The sequence below is a fragment of the Columba livia genome, chromosome 9, assembly GCF_036013475.1.
Source record: "Columba livia isolate bColLiv1 breed racing homer chromosome 9, bColLiv1.pat.W.v2, whole genome shotgun sequence".
Taxonomy (NCBI): domain Eukaryota; kingdom Metazoa; phylum Chordata; class Aves; order Columbiformes; family Columbidae; genus Columba; species Columba livia.
Genome location: NC_088610.1, coordinates 9,005,107 through 9,026,540, shown reverse-complemented (window position 1 = coordinate 9,026,540; position 21,434 = coordinate 9,005,107). Strand labels below are relative to the sequence as shown.

General features: G+C 43.2%; 1 protein-coding gene across 1 annotated transcript; it reads right to left on the bottom strand.

The window, feature by feature from the left end:
* Positions 1-2,084: 2,084 nt before the first annotated feature.
* On the bottom strand, positions 2,085-20,550 carry LAMP3 (lysosomal associated membrane protein 3). Its single transcript, XM_021293140.2, has 7 exons — positions 20,371-20,550; positions 20,048-20,265; positions 14,818-15,605; positions 13,312-13,434; positions 9,898-9,955; positions 8,522-8,689; positions 2,085-5,177 (listed from the first exon to the last, which is right to left on the bottom strand). Exons 2-7 carry the CDS (start codon positions 20,091-20,093, stop codon positions 5,038-5,040), a joined length of 1,323 nt encoding a protein of 440 aa, XP_021148815.2. The 5' UTR covers positions 20,094-20,265; positions 20,371-20,550; the 3' UTR covers positions 2,085-5,037.
* Between the last annotated feature and the right edge of the window lie 884 nt (positions 20,551-21,434).

Here is a 21,434-nt window from a genome sequence, read left to right as displayed (position 1 = left end):
CTGCTTTAGATTAATGATTTCAGTACTTTTCTCATTATTATCCATGAGCAGACTGCTAAAATCATAATTTCTTTGAAATATGAATTCATTTTCCTTGAGGAGATTAAAAAAATGTCATTCTGTGGCAAAACAAATGAGGTCAAGCATTGGCTGGACTTATGAATCATATTATTTGGAAATTTCTAATGTATAGGAAAGCCCCAGCAAAGCTGAGGTTCAGAGCTAAGGTCTGTGTCTCTAATCTGCACAGATTTTCTGACTGAGATTGAACACTCTCCTTTTTTCCAACAGCCATTTATTTTGTTTCTGCATGTGGGAAATGCAACCTACTCCTTTTCAAAATTTTGAAGAAAGAGTTAAGTAAGAAACTGAGCCGATTAAATGATAATTTAATGAAAGACTTAGTATCTACCAACTTCGCAGGCAATAAACCTTGCAGAAAAAGGGAAATGCAGGGTTTGTGACGTTTTGTGGCTACCTGGGAAAGCCCAGATGCTGGTGGAAGCCCAGGAGTGTGTGCGCTGCTGTGGCTGCTGAACTCCAGACGTGCGTACCCCTGCATCGCTGGCACGCAGAGGCCACAGCCATGGACGTGAGAAAGTGTGGTCTCCAAGTGTCTTGTCACCTTACTAGCGAGGGTTAACTTCATAGAAATCTTTCTCTCCTCACCCTTGTTATTTTCTTCAAATTGATACTTTATAAAAAAAATACTTCTTTTTTCTTCTAGACACTCTGATTCAAAAATGTTTCTCTGGTGGAGTTGACACCTTTGTGATTCTGGGGCAGTCCATGGTGTGACCTACAGACGGAGGAGGTTTTGCCTTAAAAGGAAAAATGACTGACTGTCCCTCCACCTGCCATTAAACCTTGTCAAGAAAGAGAGAATTTGAGACATCCAGCAGCCTTCAAGGGTCCACTTCAGACACACACCCCACCCTCCCTCAGCAATGAATATGCAGAAGGCCCCATCTAAGTCATAGTTCAGCAGCTGAAATGCATCTCCCAAGTGTGTATTTACCAGCCCAGCTTCTAAAACTAAGATGAACAAGACAGGAACTTTGTCCACTCATTAGGTGTATCACTTGGGCAAACCCGGCACCAAATTTAATATTGCACCAGGTCAACCAAGTGCAAAAGAGCAGAGCAAACTGACCCTGCTCTCCCAGCAGCCCCGCTTCGCCACTGGAGTGCAAATCAAGGGGCTTGCAAAGTTTTCATCTTGTGATCTGTAGCCATTAAATCATCCATCATGTAGGGGTGTGCACTGGCACTAGAAGCAGTAATAGCAAGTAAAGAATAATTGTGGTGTTTTATCAGTGGTGGAAGTTTCTTTCTTTCTGCTGTCCTCACTGGCACTTCTCTAACAGACAAGTTCCCGAATCAGCTGCCAGCAGCAGAGAGATAGGATTTCCTCTCCCATCTTTACCGCGTCTTCTGCTTTCCTGCAATCCACCTAACAACCTTTGCTTCATTAGCCATGAGAAGCATGACATGTTGGATTTGGCCATTTCAGAGCCTTATCTTGCTCACCAGAGAGAAGGTAGCGTCCTGTTCCCCCATCTGCCCACCCAGCCCCCAGACTCCCAACAATGGCCTTAGAGGACCCTGCACCCAAAACGGTCTGGCTGCAGTTACTAGCCAAATGTAGATCTAGACAAATTTGGTTTCAAGGTTCACTGAAAAACCTTTAAAGATGAAGCAGAAGAATCTTTTAGCGTTCCCTTTTATTGAGAAATTTACCTCATGCAGCTGTCCTACATTTATGATATTTTAAGCTGGCTGTTGATGTAGCAAAATCACAGCAAAGTCACAGACTGGTTTGGGTCGGAAAGGACCTTTACAGATCATCTGGACCAGCCTCCATCCTTTGGGAAATTCCTTTGACCAACACAGAAGCTGTTGAATTCTCAAGTTTATGTGTGGTATTTTCCAAGTTATTTATTTCCTTTAGTTTCCATAACTTCACATTGAAAGGATGCATTCTTCTCAAAAGACTCTTATCATAATTCCTAAGATTATTATCTGTGAAAGCAGTTTAAAGATGAAGTCATCCATCCATCCATCCATCCATCCATCACATCTGCTATGAGTTATGGTCTGTGTTTATTGCACCAATAGAAAACAAAAAGACATTTAGTCATATAAAGAAACATGGTGAATTCAGATATTCTGGAAGTTGTGTGGAGATTAACATCAAATCACATAATCTTTTCAACACCCCCTTTATTTTTTTGGTAATTCTGTTGAAACAAAGATAGAAATGTCAGTTGAGCTGCCCAAGCCACAGAAGAAATAATCACCAATATGGTTAGGATACAAGTATATCTGTGCCTGTGGCTTGTGTCCAAAGCCTATAGTAGCCTGCCTGTTTGTTAGATTGTACTTGGATTTTAAAAGTTTAGGTGAGACAGCACTTGAGGAATATAATAAATGCATAGCAATGCACACTTTAATGACTAAATACAACTTTTGTTATAGAAATACCAGTAATAGAAAAATAAAAAGCATAACTTACTTCTCATAGCAAATTATTTTTTAGCAACCATATATTATAGCAAGCCGAAGTGATCAACCAAACCATCTCCATACACTCAAGAAGCTAATCTACATCTCCCTTCCTCTTTCAACCAGAATTAACAGCTGTTTCTTAATTTGGACTTTGTCTATCAGAGAGCAAAAAGGACTGAAAGAAATTAAATCCTGCTTTACAAACTCCTTGCTGATCTTGCTAAGTATGATATCATCATGCTCATGGGATGCCCTTGTGTCTACATTGGGTGTGTGCAACCCAACAATCCAAAGAACATGTTAAATAATAGGACTTAATTTTGAATGGGAAAGATGTCTATTAATCACTAGTTGGAATGGCTTTGAGTCAGATCATGTGCAGTGCTGAGCTTTTTAGGCAGTGTTTGTTTTTGAAACACAGGTTCATTTTCAAATGGAATCTCTTCCATATATTTACCTTTTCTGCTGGACACCTCATCAATTCATCAATTCTCCTGTTTTTAAAAAAGGAAATGCTTTAATTGAGTATAAAAACCTGCTTTCTAAACAACAGATTCATGGTATTAACTAACCCTAGGACTAGAGTGACTCTATTAAGCCAAGGGCCTGACCGATGTCCCTGCGTTCAGCAGCGTCCTGGCCACTGATGGGGGGAGGAGGAAGGGTGAAAATAAGCTAAATACAGTTCACTAAGCAATATTAACAGTGCTGGAGCCTTTTGCAAAATAATAGTTGAAACAATCAAATTTCAATTTGAATATTCAGCTGAATACAGTTCAAAGCACTGTATCTATGTTAAAGCTTTGAAAGTTTGATATTCTGTTTCTTGTGCTACTTTATCTTATAGTTGTACTGAACTGTCTCCCTTGTGCACAGCTGGTTCTGACTTCTGTCTTATGCTTCTCCAAGTGCAAAAGAGCCACGAAAATGTCTTGATTTTTCTCTTTTTTATTGTTTCGTTCAGACTCAAAGGGAAAATTTCTGGGGACTGTTAATTACTTCCATAGCTACATATTATGGTGATTATGGAACAGTATGACCAAGATTCCTGCTCTACACAGACCAGCATGTTCTAGTAATTAATGGAATGGAAGGATTTATTTTCCTTCTTAATTTAGATGAGTAAACTCCCAACTAGTAAAACATCAAAATTATTTTTAAAATACTTAAGGGAAATGTAACTCACAAGACATTGTCATCAGTTTTACCCAGTGAAAATCCAATGAGGCTCCATCATCATTAATAAATGCTCATGATTGGGCCATTATTAATAGAAATTATCTCCCAGTATTTCTGTTTTGTTTAGCATATTAACAACAAGGAATTTTTGGAGATTACTTCAGCGTTTCTTTTGTTCAATGAGTGCCATTCCAATCTTTTTCCAGACAAAACTTTATTGGTAGAATTTAAGCCATTACCCCAAGTCCTAAGAAGGAAGTGTGCTCTTATTTAATATTATTTTCTTTTTTTTATAAATGTTTTTATATATAATTTCTTATAATTTTGAGGTTGTTTGCTGCACTGAACAGATTTGTATGTGGTGCGTGCATGTGTGTCTGTATGTGCACATTTGTGCAATTGTTGAGCTTTGTCAATCTTTTGTGACAAGGAGATTTTTCTTGTTACAACAAATAACATTAGCTGAATTGAATCTCCAAAGCAATTACTACTTTCATGCCTTCATCATTGGCTGAGCCGGAAGCAGACTACAGAGTGTTACAATTAACGTGCTTCAAAGCAGCTCCAAATTATTTCCAGATGCCAATCCAGCTGCTCAGCTGTGAGCTCACTGGGTAGCATTTGCTTTGGGGCAGAGAGTTTGTCCAAGGCCTGTGCAAGCTTTTATTTCCCACAGAAGCCTTGAGCATACAGTGCCAGTGGATTTCCATGAACATGGTACCTAGAAAAGTTTCTAAAAATACTTTCTCTGGAGTAAGAGTCACATATTACTACATATTACCAACTTACGAAAAGTAGCCGTGATATTTACAGTACTGGGAGGAACTTGCTTATCTATGGAAATCATACTAACAGTTGCCCTTAGACTTTAGCATGCACAATGTTCCCACAAGGCTTTCACTGAGCTCTCACTTAACAGGGTTGTCTGTAGCTGTGGACCTCTGGTTTATTCACCTGAAGGTCGTGTCGCTGGACTCATCTATTTTAATAAATCTAAACACCATCTTTAAGATACCTAATGGATTTTCCAGGGAACAGTGATACTGCTTGCTTTAAGCTATTTTGAGGCATCTGATTTAGGTGGTCTGAATTGCATCCTTTGTTGATAATATAAAGAATATAAGCTCCTCAAACTTGGTCCTCTGGACTACACCTAAATTAGGTGCCAAGAATAGCCTAAAGTAGATGGTGTGAGTTCTCTCCTTCCCAACTTAAAGAAATCTCTTCCAGAAATATTAATCAGGTTTAAACACAGGGTGTCATCCCACTTAAAAATATGGCTTCAGGGCAGTGAGATTGCCAGGTAGAAGTTAAAACTCCTGTGACTTCTCTTCTTGCTACACAGATTACTCAGATGCGTTGATATCCTCTGTGCGGCTTTCTTCTGGAAATCAGGAATGTGACAAACACGATGACAAACAGTCCCAGGATGCTCAGGCCCACTGCGACGGGAGCTGCTTTGCTCTTTTTATCAGGAAAACATTCTTCTTCTGGAAGTAAAAAGAAATCAGAGAATGTGTTATAGCAGGATACCGTACCCCTAGGCTGTACATCTATATTCCAGAAAAGTTAACAAATACAAGCCAGAATTGCTTTACCATCAAGATCAGTACATACACACAGATGTGAAGCATCACACTACAAAGTGCAAGTCTAAAAATAAAGAGCAATACGTATTCTGCATGGACAAAACCTGTTCCTATGTGGCATCTAATTGCTTCTGCCCAACAAAAAGGATCAGGCTGGAGAACGGAGCCCATAGACCAGCACATTAGTGCAGCAAGATTCCTAGTTAAGTCAGTGTTTCCTAAGAAAAATGAAGTTCTAATTGTCCTCGCTGTTTAACACAGAATAATTGTGGCTAACTCAGAACAGCAAGACATGAGGAAGGCAGGAGCCTTGAACTTAGTCCAGGGGGTTGCTTTAGCGGTTCCATTGTAATTTTATGGTACATATGATGATACCAGGAAAGGTTTAGATGCAAAGAATATCTTTTAAGAACCATAGAAAGATCTATTCACTCCAAACACACCTCTTAGCTACTAAAGGGGCAAAGCCTGACTTCAGCCAGTGCCTACCAAAATGAACATTCATGTAATCCTCTGATTAAATGGAAACTCGTTACTTAAAAATGAACTTCCCAATTGGGGTAAATTGGCAGCTTTCCTACAGAGAGAGTACACTATCTGGGTCCCTGACATAAATGGAATATTCACCCAAGTAAAAGTGGCAGGATCACTCAAATTTGCAATACAACAAGCACAGCCCTGGGAGTGAAGGCAAGGTCTGGGGATGACCACTAACGTGCTACCCCAGAACTGGATCAGACGTACATCTTCCCTCTCATCTGTAGGAACAAACGGTCCTTCCTTGGGCTCCAGGGAAAGACCTGTATCATGATGCTTTGAGGGTCACCTGAGCAGTGAACTATCCTCTAAGCAGGGTAGCTTGATCAGCTAAAACCCGCAGCATATCCCAGTTTATACTCAGGGTACAGGGGAGCCCCAATCCTCTCCACCCCGTCACTCCCTGTGACTATTCCAAGGCAGATTTCAACAGCGCTCTAAGACAAAAGCCTCTGTTGTTATTGTCTAATTCTGATGACTCTGCTGGCACAGTCTGCTTGGCTTGGCCTTTTCCCCAGTGGAATCTTTACGGCCACAGCGGGCAGTTGGCCCAGGGAGCGTGCGGAGTGCACAGCATCATGTCACAGCTCCAGAGCCTCCCCGCAGGGCTCTCCCCAAAATCTGATCCTCTTCTCCTCTCATCCAGATGGTGATTTCATGTGACGCAACGTCACAAAGCCAAAGGCATCAGCATTCTACTAGAAGACAACCCTTTTACAGCTTTCCAGACTCAAACAGGCCAGGCTATTATATTTGATGTTACATCGTCTGTACCAAACTGTAAGGAACTTGAAACCAGTGATTATTAGTGTTTCCTTTTTCTTCCTGTTTTAATGATAAGCAATTCAGGAGCACAGAAGTGAAACTACCAGTCTCGAGAAACCCGAGGGGAGGAGGCTGGTGATGTGTAGAGCGCCATTTCTTCACTGGGGATTTTGTCTTTCAAAATCTGCATACACACCAGAAGTATGTAAGAGTTTCATAACTATTTTGTGGCCACTGGGGAATTATTTCAGAGGTGGTAGCTGCTTTCACAGCCCTTTGATTAAGAGTAAAGCTAATTTAACTTTGTATGTGGTGTTGATTAGCAGAGATTAGCCCGGCCTTGGTGGGGGAGGAGAGAGAGAGAGAATCTTTCTAAGCTCTGTCTCTGCTGGAGGTGAGGCCATAGCAAAAGCCACAACTGAATTCACTCATTGTACAAATCTGAATGGGAATGTGGGGACCAGATGGGATTCCATGAGTTGTTCCAGTTCAGTGTTGTCCCATGAATAAAATCTTCATGAGAAGCATGGTTTTTAAGAATTTAAAGAAAAGTATGGGAAAAAAAAGTCCATGTGTTTAAAAGCTCCAAATGTTGTTTCCCATTATAACCCTTCTAGAATAAGAAAGGCAGCCAAACTGGTGAACTAACAGAAGAAGAATCAGTCAAACAGAGCCAAAAGGCCATTCTTAGGTGAAAAGAAGAATACAGGGGCAATATTTTGTAAGCATGCAGAAAGTAAAATGTCAGAAAAGGGAATGTTAGTGCATGTGGGGGGCTGGAGAGCTGATAAGCTTCTCTGTCCACCTGAGTTCTTGTGTGGAAACACCCTGAGAGGAAGGCACAGAAACGTGAAGATGGACAATGTGAAAGAGAGCACAGGGTACCGTCTAGTCCACCTCTCTGCTTTTTGTAGGATGTTTCATGCACCTCATAAGAAGTAATGCAGCAGACTGTGAGGGTGTCCATACTGTGGGACAAGGGAGTTTCCTGGTGCACCCATCAGTCCTGGACCCCACAGCCTGGCCAGGTCCTGGCTGCATCGCTGGACAAGAAACAAGGATGACAACATCTAATTTCCCTGTGGAAGAAACCCCAGATGTGGGTATAGGGAAGAAGTTGTGATAAACCCAAATACATTCTTCCAGTGTGGGCAATCCAAGGACCTGGGGGTCAGAATTGGTTTGTCTGTGTCTTCTACGAAGCTACATGGTTGCCTCTTTGTGGCTGTACTCAAAAAAAAAAAAAGAGATAAATGAGATTCACATAGTTGCTTCTTTGTGGCTGTACTCAATAAAAGAGATAAATGAGAATCGCATTTATTTTTGAAACTGGGAGCACGCCAGTCATGCTCCTCCTCAGGAGCACATTTCATCATGTCTAGACAGAGCAGCTCTGAACGTGTCATCCTGCATTCACAAATACCCCTTATTTGTCGGCAGTTTTGCTGCTGCAGCTGTGGGACATCATGAGTGTCAAGAACCTTTCAAAATAACTAAATTCTGACTGTATCAAGGACAGTGACCTTGAACTAAACTGTACATATTAGGAGTTCGGACAATACAGTGGTGGTGAACACACCTCCACTTGCTCTGCAAAAAAATAGGTGAAGAATAAAATCGTGGCTGTAAAGCTGAACATTTTTAATGAGACAGTGAAATGGAAAGTATGGAATGCAGGAGGGAATAATGCTTTTCCATCTCCCATAGGTATTAGCACATAGGTATTAGCATAGGTATTAGCACAAATGACTTGGAAAAGGGTGAGAATATAGCAGCAGGCAGATTACATTAGCTGGGAACTATGACAAAGCTGTGGTTGTGCTATAGGTGTAACAGGATCACGCGTGTGCGTGGTTGCAATGTAGCAGATAACATATATCAGGCTGCCAGAGTTCTGGTATGTAGATCTCAGAAGGGTGGAAAAGGTGTCCCTTCTTTCTTACCTTTTCCAAACTGGTTACCGGCAATATCAAACGCCTGCAGCTGCACGTTAACAAAGAGTATCTGGAAGTTCTTCTCCAAGCTGAAGGTTTGCTTGCTCGCACACTTAAAGGAATTCCCCAGCTTTGTTGTAAACAGCTTCTCATTTATGGCTGCGTAGTAAAGCATACCTGGAGGCCATAAAGAGAGAGACAAATGAGAATCCACACTAATTCTGTTGGATCCAAAATCTTTCTGAGATAAAATGGAGGGTCCCTGGTGCTTTGGCAGAGCAGCATTCGCAGATGTGACAAAGCATGAACATTTTCCCCATAAAGTATCAGTTACATTTCTTCCATGTTTAAATGAGTGCTTTAATTATCAGTGGGCCACTCAGCTGAGCTTGGGTCTGAAAAAGTAGTGAAAATTTTGGATGCTTCTTCAAATAATATTTTAAGAACCTCAGTTTGCAAGAAGGGGTTAGGATTCTCGCAGGAGAAGACAACTGTCTTAGGTCTCTAGCACAGCTATTTCCAGACAAAACACAGATACCATCTCTAGCATGGGAATTTGATATATCTAATCTGTATCGCTTTATGTATTAAATAAGTCAGTCCGAATACTTATGAGTAACAAACAGAGCAGTGACATCATATAGTCATTAACCTGCCACAGGTTTGGTATAATGTGAAAAATTTGTGCAAAACTAATGTCACAGAAAATCTGATGTGATAGCTCAATTTTTTTCTCTCTGACCTAAATGATATTCTCTTAGCATTTCTTAGGAGGTTGCATCTGAGGCAGCTCCTGACTGTTCAAATGGCGAGAAGCAGGGCTATATAAGAAAAGAGAAAATCTGTTTGCCTGAGAAGAGCACAGACAAGGTCTAGGATTACAGGATGGTTTGAAGAACATCAGCCTAGATCCAGTTCTTATTTTTGCCAAAGGAAAACGCCAGACACGTCTCCTCTCCATATTGGTGTATTTGAAATCTGGATCCAGCTCTGCATTTCTGTGGTCCAGATACTGTATTAATTTGGCCTATTAGATTGAAAAGATGTATGAGACTGAACTGGAGTCACAGCATTTTTGTGTTTCCAGATAAAAATTTTGAGAACTGTTTTGTATCTTAAATTCATGTTTGAAGTAATCTCTATTCTGAAAGAGTAGTGAAAGGCAGGGAATTTTTTTTGAGGACAAAAGGAAAATTGAACAATTCTAATGAAACTGCAGCCCAGTCCCTTCTCTTCCATTTTCATCTCATAAGATTCAGGTGAATTACACGTTTAAAGCCTGATAAAATACATAAGTTGCAAAATCCAGTGTTTTAAAGATAAGAAAACCTATCTCACCACCAAAACAGTTTGATATGAAATTAAGTAAGTGTAAAATCACTGACCTCCAGAAGATAACTCCAATCTGGCTTCAGTTTTACTGACATAGTACACTGGATCTTGCTGCAAAAGAAGATACATCCTTATTAATAATACATCCTCGTATTTGTGAAAAAAATGCAGTTCACCACAGCAAAATGGCCACAAAGAACTTCCCAAAGAAACACATTTCAAAGCATCAAGAACCAACTTGCTTGGGTATATTGCTTTTTTTTTTTCTTTTCCAAATCACTTCATCTAATAGATAAGAGGCTGCTGTACTGCAGCAAGCTCAGCTGCATCACCAGTGACACTGGACCATGCAGGTGTGATTTTGCCCACACTGCTCAAACTTGACATCTGTGTGATACTTGCAGTAACCAAAAGTAAGAGGGAGTTAAGCAAATATACATTGTGCAAATTCACTGGCACGTGATAAAGCCGTTTTGCTTTTATTCACCTGACATACTTTCACTGAGAGTCCCTGCAGTGCTCTTGTGAGTAATCCTGCTGAACCACGCCATGATGACCTGCAGCCTGACCGCTTGCAGCACCTCAGCCCACAGCTATAGCAGCACTCAGGACTCTGGGCACTGGGTACACTTTATGCATCAATGCTTTTCGTGTGAGCAGACTGGAGACAGCAGCAGCGCTTCTGTGTTCATCGGCCTTCTGAACTGGGAGAGGTCAGCAATACACCAAGAGCTGGGACCTGGTCTCATACCAGTATCAGTCATTTCCTATTTTGTCTAACAACAGTGGTCACTACAAACAAGGAAACAGCAACCTGGATGTCTCTGCATAGGGAAGAAATAACTCTTTTTTCCACCCTGCTGACAGTGTTGGTGCTGGCTGGCTGTTTTTCATGCACCTGCTGACATGGAAAGCACCTGGTACGACAGCACAGAGCAAAATTTCCATTTGTTATATGTGTCCTGCCTGCATGTGCCCTAAAACCCTGGTGCAATCTGAATGCTGTCCTCCCCTGGGACGTCACAAAGTGAACGCCAGCCCTCAGAGCTTCTCCCCGGTACCAGTGTTGGACTATAATGTGAGTCTTTATGTGGCAGCGCCACTGTTCATTTTCATTCCAGCTGCGAGCTGGGGAGTGCAGCAGACATGAATGTCTCCTGGGCATCCAGATTTTATATCATGCAGCTTAAAAGCTAGTAGGATTGGTTGGGTAAGTTTAAAAAATAAATACACCAGAGAAGAGGTTCTCAGCATTATTCCTACTTAAAGACATAAATAGGTCAAATATTACGGGGGGTTTTTTGGCAGCAGTGCTGTGTTCTGTTTGGCCGCAGTTAATAACTTTGCTTGGGGAAAACACCTGCACCTACTTCAGCTCTTGTGGGTTGGTTACAAAACTTCCTTTTTTCACGTCCTTTGCAAAAGGCAGCGGTGAGCACTGAGCCAGCCGCTCACCTCCTGCTGCCCCGCACCAGTCCAGCTCCTCTTTCACCAGCGAAAATCAGAAGTGCCATCACCAGAGCACTCCTGGTTCAAAGCAGTTGGAGAGGCTGGTGGAGCCAAACACACAAAAAACAGCAGCAAAGTGATTTCTTATTAACTTGAATTTCAAAGAAGTCTAAGCCAAGCCCTGCTACGCTCTTGAGGCTTATCTTTAAGTGAAGGGAGGATTTTCTAATGTTGTGCCAATAACCACCTTTTTCAGGGCAAGACAGGTCAAGCACCTCCTAAAGGTTCACATCACTCTCCTTAGCACTGCTGTGAGCTGGGGCTTTCATGGGTACTTGAATCACCAGGCGTTTTCTAAGGATCCTTGTAGCACAGAAAATGCTCCCCTTGTTGCAGGAAGCATACATTTAAGGCAAACACTCATGGTCTGAAGTGTTCCTTTGTTTTAAAACAACTCCTTGATTTTTTACCTCACTTTTCCTCTGGAGCTTTAAGAAAACTTTCTGCCATAAACTAAAATCAAGATGACTATTAATTGAAATATTTTCTCTGCTCAATCATTAATGGCTCTGGTGGGGTATAATATGCTGTTGCCTCTTGGACTTCCTATGGAAATGACTGATTAACCATTTGTACTTGTATTAACTGTCACTAATCTGAGCTTTGCACCAGGCTGTAAGGTTGAGATTTTCCCTTGATTAATTGAAGGACAGAGATCAGCAGCGATGGCCAGATGCAGATCTGAACTGCTGTGGAGCTCCAGGACGTGGCCTTAATACACGCACAGGCAGAGTGTGGTGGGATCCAATCCATGTCGTATTCCTCCCTGCCCATTAATGACTTCATACGCAATATTAACTTTTGTCTCCAGCCCTGCCGGCATCACCCCCCAGCCCTTATTAACTTCCAGAGAAATGGTACTGTGTGCTGCCTCCCAAAATGTATAAACTGTGTAAATGTCTGAGAAAGCAAGAGGATGGCTGCACTCAGCAATTTTCTCCTGTGGTTATAATATCAGCAGCACTCATGGTAGTTTATGTTAAAGCCTCATCCATGTACGATATGGTCCCAGCAGGGAACATGGTATCAAGAGGCACGACGTCAAAAAGAAAGCTCATTTTCCCACTGCGTAAGCATGGGCCTCTCTCTTGGCCAAGTGTCTGGGTGTACTTATAAGTCTCCCTGGTGTGGTGCATTTTAAGGGCACTTATATGCAATTCGGTTGTTGTAGTTCACTTATTTGGAATTTTCCACTCAAAATTAAGATTAAATTGGTCCCCTTCAGCTGTGGATGGGTCACGGCTCCTGGGCACTCACAACTGCACAGGCTGCCATTTCAGTCTAACAACCACAGCTGGCTTTTGGCTGGGCAGTTGCGATACGTGGCATTTATGGGAAAGGAATGACTAATCTCACCTGCACTCAGGTGGTCCCCAAAGCACCATTTTGTAAAAGCAACTTGATGACATGAGTCAGAGCTCCTGGCACACACAGCTTGTCTCTGTGCAGGGACTCCAGCCCCAAACCCATTCCCTCCATCCTTTTCCATTGCAAATGTCAGACCTGGCTTTCCCTCCCACTGGATTTTTACATAAAAATAAGGGGCAGATTTTTGCTTGGAGCTATTTCTAGGCTTTGTGTTGCTAGACTGATAGCTTTAACAGCGTTCTTAAATGGTTTCTATCAAAGGATGGCAAGGTACTGTACTTACCCTTCATTGCACATACCAGCCTTTCCAAATTCCAAGTTCAAATAGACTAGACCTGATTTGATGTTGAAGTTAGCCCTGCTCTGAGCAGGAGGTTGGACCAGGTGGCCTCCAAAGTCTTTTCCAACCTAAGTTCACCCATGGTTCTATGATCCTAGTGTCTTGAGAAGGAGAGGAGTAATCGCGCCTTACATACAGGTGGAATGAAATGGATGAAATGCCTTTTCCCACAGCACAGGTTGGATGAAAGGCAGCTGTAGTCCCAGCTCCCCAGTCCTAAACACTCCTTCCCTTTAAATGCAACAATTACCTTTACAAAGGTGAAGTTTATAAACCCTCCACTGAAAGTTATGTTCAGCTCAGCCTGTGTGGTCCCACAGCTGCCAGATGTCTGCGTCTCGTTGGGGTTTACAGCCACATACTCCATCTGCTTCTGTGGAGAGAAGAGACATTGCAGGGCTGCTGATGACCAGGAGGGCAAAGCTTTGATAAGAATCACAGAGATTCATAGATGCTTTTGTTTTGCTTTCCAAGCAGGCTCTACATGGCTGAATGAACAGGGCACTGGCTGCTGGGGTCATTGCCCGTTCATAAACCAGCACTAGTGCTTGTCTGACACAGCACTGAGCTGCCCCAGTGTGTTAAGCTGGCAGAAAATAATCATTTTCTGCTCACTCAGAGCAGGGTCAGGTGAACACCAGTGGTAATTTAAAAAGAAAGAGCAGTGGGAGCTTGTGCCTGAAGGCAGAAGAAAGATCAAGACAGAAACAGACAGTGGTTAGATTGGCTTCAATTTGTTGCTCCCTGTATCACTCTGGCCTTTCCATTATGTCCTGCACAATTCATCTCTAGCATCAGCCAACCCACATTGTAGCTTAAAAGGAGAGCTCTGGGGCCCTAAATACACAAATTGGCTTCTTCAGTCTCATCTCATACACACCTTTTGTAACAAACATCTCACCATGTTCTGGTGAGGCTAGGAACAATGCTCCCTGCCTGGCTTCAGACAGGACAAGGGATAAAAGACGTGCAGGTGCGGCGCTAAAGGACACAGTTTAGTGGTGGACTTGGCAGTGTTATGTTATGGTTGGACTCAATGATCTTAAGGGTCTTTTCTAACTTAAATGGTTCCATGCAAATTGCTTTCACCAACATTAGCTACTCATCCTATGTTAGAAATATTCAGACTCCAGGCAAGGATATTTGGATGGATAATGGAGATGGCTTGAGGCATATGAACTTCAGAGTCTGATGATACAACCCCACATACTGTATTAATGGAGGTTACAAAACCTTAATTCTGAAGGGCATGATCTCCATTTCAGGTTTTCTTACATCTTTTGCTGAATCATTCACAGTGGATCACTGCTGGGAAAGGGTACCAGCTCCCCTGCTCTGATCCAGCCCGGCAGTTCCTGTGTCCTAAAATCTCCACCTGTCAGCATCAAGACAACTCACCTCTGAATCCAAGCCCAAGAGCTGACATTTCTTGCTTTCATTGCAACTTGCAATGTCAAGCCCTTCACTGAAGTCAATTTGGATTTTAATTAGTCTCCCATTCTGGGAGACACAACTCCCAAGTACTACTACCACAGATAGATAACAAAGCACCCGTATGTCCCACTGGCATCATCATACAAGCCAAGTACAGCACCTGAGATGCTGTGGCACAGAAAAGGCCTCGGACCGGTAGCAAACCACATATTTTTATCATACAAGCTCACTTCTGAAAATCACTTTGAAAGAAAAAGAATAAATTTCAGCTAATGAAGAAACAGGCACTACAAAGCTCAGCCTTGTAGCGCTTCCACCTCACCTGTGTATTTTGAGCCATCAGTTGCAAACCCATGACTGCTTTGATGCATGTCTGGTTCCCATTGGAAACAGTGTATGTGCCAGTTGGGATAGGAGAAGGATGCGGTGCAAGAGTGGGTCTCACTGTCCTTGTAGTAGATGGGATGGTTGTTTGAGTCTCTGGATGAATAGTTGTTGTGTTGGTCGTGGTTGTGGCTGTTAGACTTTTAGGCAAGGTTGTTAGATTTCCTGACCCTGTGGTGGGCTTTCCAGTTTCCATGGTGGTGGTTGTAGCAGTTACGGCAGCGGATGTCATTTGCGTATTTGGTGGTGTATGTTTTATGGTTGAATTTGTGGCTGTTGCTGTCATTTCTGTGCTCACATGTGTTCTGCCTTGCTTGGTTGAAGATATAAAGTGTACGGTTGTGCTCTTCACTGCAGCTGTAACCATTTCCATTGCCTGGGTTGTAGCCGGGCCAGCTGCAGTTGTGTTGTCTGCTGACGTTGTGGATAACACTGTGGGAGATTTCTGGCTGGTCACTTGTATGGTGGTCTCTCCTGCCTGGGCCGTTGTGTGATGGCCTGGTCCTGTTGTTACCTGACTCTGGTCTGTTGTCTGCACAGCCGTGCTATGGCTTATGGGTGTTGTTTTAGGAGAGCCAGTGCTGTTAAAATGAGCTGTGGTGTCTTGATGGCTTGAAGAATGATTAAAGGAAAGTGGCTGAGCAGAGGTAGTCGTATGGTGGAAGGATGTGGCTCCTGGAGACAGTTCAGTCCCCAGGGTCACTTCAGCAAAGCAGGAGAAAAATGCTGCAAGAAACAAATAAGTCAGTAGTCTAGAAACCTATACATTCAACATTTCTTTTGATACCCACAATATAACTGTGCTGATTTTGTTATCAAATGAGTGATATGATTTTATTCTTCATTTGACTCCCGTCATGATATGAGTGAAAGCAGACATGGCGCAGGACTATCCATAACCTTTCACCATTTCCCCAATCTTCACACCTCTGACTACACCCATTGCAGTGGAAGCCCGTGGGCTCCCAGCTCCCCACACACTGCCTTTACTGCTGAAAAAGCCAGAGGATGCCGGAGGTGTGTGCAGACCTTGCATGATCCCCAGGCAGCACAAGACTTTCCTTGCAGGCAGTAGAACAGCAAGATTTGCTGGAAGCAAATTACGAAGGTCTAAGGAAGACGAAGTGGGTGTTACAGACAAAGGGGTGGGTGGTTACTTACCAAGAAAGCATGGGGAAAGGGAACGTTTTGTGTGTGTGAAGGAAATGAAGCAGCATAATGGTCTTACAGTGATTCATTAGAGTCTGGGAAACCAGTCTGTGAGATGGGGAAATTCCAGATATTTATATATGGTTTTGTAGTAGCCATGTCAGCTTGAACCCAAAAGATTTTCCCTTCTGGAAGGTACCCAAGCAGATTCTCCGAACAAGGAAAGACCAGCCCTCTTACTGATGCTCTTTCAACAACAAGAAACAAATTTAAGTGTACAGCATCCAGGGGCTTTTTGGACCACATCTAAAGATAGTCACAGCACCAAAACTACACTTCCATCTTATAACATTTACAGAAATGTGTCACTTGCTGAACTGAAAAGGAAATATCTGGCTCCTAAATGTAAATAATGAAGTGAATAAAAAGTGGGAAAAATACATTGTAGAATAGATGAAGGTCACAACTCTTCTGTGTGAGTCTTTGATTGTGAGTATGCAACAAGACTCTGAAGAGACAAGGTCAGGATAAAAGCTAAATCACTGACATATATTAATTCCTGGATGGGCATGAAGCTTCAGGTGTAGTTAAATGCCTCGTTGCCTAAATTAGCTGGAAGATGGAGATGAATTCTCCAGTTTGGAGGCAGCAGGAACCCAAAAGTCCAAGACAGGTCATACTCCTAGCAGTAAAGCTCCACCGAGGATGCCACAAAACATTGAGAAGTTTATTGCATGTTGTTTTTTCCAGATAAATTTATCATGAATCTGTATGGAGACTTTGTGGCAGGCTGGTTGCTGAGATTTGGATTTTAGAATCTCTTAAGGCCAGAGACACATTCAGAGTGGAAGTGGCTGAAATCTCACAAGCTCACCTTCCTTTCATTTATTTCTTTTTACTCAGCATGAATGGACATCTGCAACAATAGCTGAATTCACAAAATCTCACCATTTTAGGGTAAATATAGACTACAGCAGAACCTACTTGGTTTTGAATCAAATTCAAGATCAAAACAAAAGAAATGAGAACAGATGTATAGATCTGAACCCACACTTCAATTTTCCCTTAAAATGACTATGCTAGAGAAGAACAGAAGTGTAGGTATATATTCCACATCCCTAAAATTGCCCGGGTTTCGCCTCTGTTCTGTACAAAACATACTTGGCTGCAAGTGTAGCTGTTATCATCAAAGAATTGCAGCTTGTTACAGTTGAAATGACAGGACAGATCCCTCCAATTGTGAATTTTATTAGAAGGAACCTAAAAATGCCATAATTAATAAGATACTTTAGTTCATTTCTCATTTTCCCCACACCTGCTGGCAATCTGAAAATAACTTATATCCTTCTCAATGTGCTGGTAGAAATTCAGAGCAGTTGCCATATGCCAACTATAGGTAGTTGCATCTAAGTGTATTATCATGATAAAAAGCAAAAAGAAGAAGTTGCAATTTTCAGTCTTTTTTCCCCTATAGGATTGCAAAACAACCCATATTTAAATTTACGCAAGTCTGAAGTAGTCGGTACTTCTTAGTTTTTAGTTAACAGATTGGTTCAGATTACTGACCAGATAACACTTGTTTTACAGATGTGTAGAGAAACACTATTTCACTAACATTTGGATGCCAGCCATAGCTTTTGAATGCAACTTAATTTTCCCTCAAAAGCTCATTTCAACCTGTCTATTTTTCACTAGAGGAATGTTCAGCCTGAGATGGTCAGTGAGGGGTAAAGTCAGCTGTCTTTTGGGTGGCCATACCCACTGACCTGCCAGACTGCTCCTCCAGCCTCCCACAGTTCTCCCCAGCATTTTGGAGCATCTGTCAGGGCACGGCCACACTGCTAAACCTGTTGGTTTGAGTCATCTTCTCAAAAGGCCTTTGGCCACATGAGCTCCCAGGGATGGGTGAGGATTTATCTCCAGTTGCACCTAACGGTCTTGGCTCTTCTCAGGTGGCTGCTGGAGGTAGGTCAGTAGCTCTGCTGTGCAAAGGGGCAGGTGGCCCCATGGTATGCCTGACCTACCCCTCAGCTAAGGTCTGGGAGGCTTCACGACATGTCCCTCAGCATTGCCTCTCCAAGAGCCTGGCACATCTTGGCCAAGGAGCCAGTTGCAAGGCCCTCCCTATGCCAGCACTTCTCATGGCTCTGCCAGCAAAAAGGGCCACAGAGCAACAGCAAATTGCAGCCCTGCAATGCCATCCGTCTCTGTTTCTTTTTTCTATGAGGCCATTTCAAAACTTCAAACGACCAACATTTTGCTTGAGGGACGTGTGGTCCCTGGGGTGTATGTCCCTGGAGCAAGCAGCTGCAATCCCCTCGTCTCACCTCAGCTTCAAAGTCGTGCGTTACAAATGCCGAGGGCTGTATTTCTGCCCAGCAAACCTCCATGCATACAACGCTTCAGAACAAAACTCCCACAACAGGATCAGAGCGGCTCTCAGAAAATTGCTGTCCCTGGTCTAGGCCTGGAGACCCCATTTTCATGCTTTGGTGATCGGGGAGTTTCAATCAATGTCAGCAAAGGAAGGTCACTGCTCTGCTCCCAGGCATTACGATGGGAAGTGGAGCGCTCAGTGCCATGGTCTGGCTATGACATTTCTCAGCTTGCTGTCCTGTCGTGCAGCTGGTGAAAAAAACTCTTGCTGGGGATTTTTTCCTCTTCTCATCTAACCACACACTCATGCTGCTCGGCAGCCTAGCACACTTGTTCTGCTTTTGCTACACAGAAATGCTTATGTTTGACTGATTTTGTGTGGGCACGAAAATGTGGCCCAGCTCCTACAATCACCAAAGACGCTCTCACTGGCACTGGCTGCTTTGGTTCCAGTCCCTGAGGAACTGGCAAAGCACAGAGATTTTCTGAGAGGTTTCAGTACTGTCACGGATTCCCACCAATACAGGAGCAGTTTCTTAAGCCTCCAATCCATCAGACTTTATCCATTAAACTCTAATTATGTTTAATTCTCTGTCTGCACAGGAAGACTTGACTTGTGGCATTAATAACACATCACAAGAAGTTATTAAAGAAATGATCAAAAATGGATAAGGAGCCAAGGAACCAAATTCTTTCTGGTCAAAATATCCTCGCTGACCACTGAGTTATTAGTGTCACTTCCCTCAGTCTGATCTTGCTCTCCTTTCATGTATACATCTTGAGGCTACTTCAGCAGCTCTGGCGATGAAGTAGGTGTGGGAAAGCAGAGCAGATATGGCAGAAGCAACTTGTGAATCGAGCCCCTGGGCTGTTTCCCTGAGCTGGGAGGGGGACGGGAGGTGTTATTCGTGTGATCCCTGTGTGCTGATGGCAAAATACATAGCAGAAATCCAGCACCCCACCAGCAAGCTCAAAGCTTTAGTCATTACACAGGTTAAATCACATGCTGTCTTTCATCTGGCAGATTTTCTACTGCTGCAGGTACTGAGGGATGACTTGACATGCTGGGACACATCCTTCTCCACGCTGGCTCCACAGATTTTCACAGAGCAGCATTAAGGACTGAACAGTGACTTGGACATGGTGTGTCATTGAGATAAGCCCCAGCCTGCCTTCTCCAAGCCCTCCGCTTCACTCTTGCTTTCCTGATGGTGCTCTCTCTTGCAATGCAGACAAATGAATGACTTTGAGCAACGCTTCCATAGTTTTTCTTCTACTTGTCTCACTGAAGACTTTCAGTGAGTTCTGATAGTCTGGAAATTACTTTTAATTAAGAAAAGCAAGCCCAAAAAAGCCTGCTTTAATACTATTTTGAGCTGACTCCATCTCACAGTCAGAATTTAGGTCACCACGGAATGCAAGGAAAATACACAAGAAAACATCAGACTAAGTCTATAACAGCTGCAATTAAATGTAGCTATAGCTATTTCGTAGCAGGAGGACTTTACTAAAAGCATCCTCAGTGCTAGCAACAAAATTATTTAAAGTTTTCAGTCTGTTAGGTGCTGTCCTGACTGCAAAGAAACAAAACCAGCATAGTCTGTCTCATTTTTCTGATAGAAATGATGGAGGATGTTACTCACCAGAGGCGAAGGTTAGCAGGATGAACTGTTGTGCATTCCTCCCCATGGCCAGCGCAGCTGCAGGTCTGAGAGACGCTGTTTCTCACCGTGGAGTGGATGGAAAGGAAATCAAGGTATCCCAGGGACTGAAAACTTTCACTTGATACAGGGAGTGCTCAGTCACATGGGTGGAAAGGAGGTGGAGAGAGAGCAGGAGACCGATGCTTCTTGTCTGTGCACTGCCACAGAAGGAAATATAAATGATGATTAGGAAAGAAAGTGAAAACAGAAAGGGCTGCTGGGCTAACTGGGGGGAGGGCAGGCTCTCAGCCTGCAGCTGAGACCTGGGGCTCTGCAAAGCCATGTAAAGCTTCATGCTCCTCACTCCAGTTTTGATAATCTGGTAAAGACTGCAGCTGTACCCCAGTGGAGGGTTAACACCTGTAAATCAGTGCTTTCCCCTATGGGTTTTAAAAAAGTACTTTCTTTAGAGCCAAACTCTTTATGTTAAGGCAGAGAAGGGAGAGGTGCGATCTTGAGCCACCTCTGCAGAGCACCTGCTAAAAGGAGACAGGGCTGAGCAAACCCCACACGGGTTCTGGTCCCAGCTGGGGATGGGCTGCAGCTTTTGCTGGCTGGTTCAGTCCTGCTCCAAGGACTGAGCTTGTGCAAGGCAGATCAGCCGGGGTGGCTCACCGTCGGTGTTGTGTCCAAACACACTCCTTGGCAAACAGCAATGACTGACCTCTGTTCCATGAAGTGCCTCCTGCAAACCACGCCAAGACCGAGACCGGAGCTACACAGGCAGGTCCCGACCTGCATAGCCAAGCACCAGAGATCTGCAAGAGGAGAGTGTTATGTCTGCTCACGTGTGCGGTTGGATTTCCAGCCCTTGGCCTTTGCCTTGGGGCCTGCTGCGTGTGGGGATAACAAAGCAAGACCTACACCTGCTGTGGTCCTCGTTCTTCTTTTTCTCATACCAATGTTGTAGAGCAGTAACACAATAAGGCCAGTGACTTGAAAACTCAAGTGAGATGAAGTATGCCCCCAGAAATCTGGATACCAGCTCAAATTAGTTCCAATTTTTTTTTGCTCTCTATATTTGCATTGTGTTTCTACATTCTCATTCTTACCTCCTTGCCCTTCTACATGATCCACAACATGCATTTGGGTCAATTAGTGCTCCCTAATAACCACTGGTAGTCAAAGGTATGCAGGTATCTTAGGGTTAACTATAACAAAGTTGTCCTACAACTTCCCTGCCTGAGGGCTGCAGCATTGGCACCCACAACTCTGAAACATGTGAGCATTTACACTCTCCTATGAGTCCCAGGGATTCAGGAACATGACCAAGGAAGATGGGTAAAGGAAAAAAGTCACTTTGTGCCTTTTGTGATATGTGTGTTGG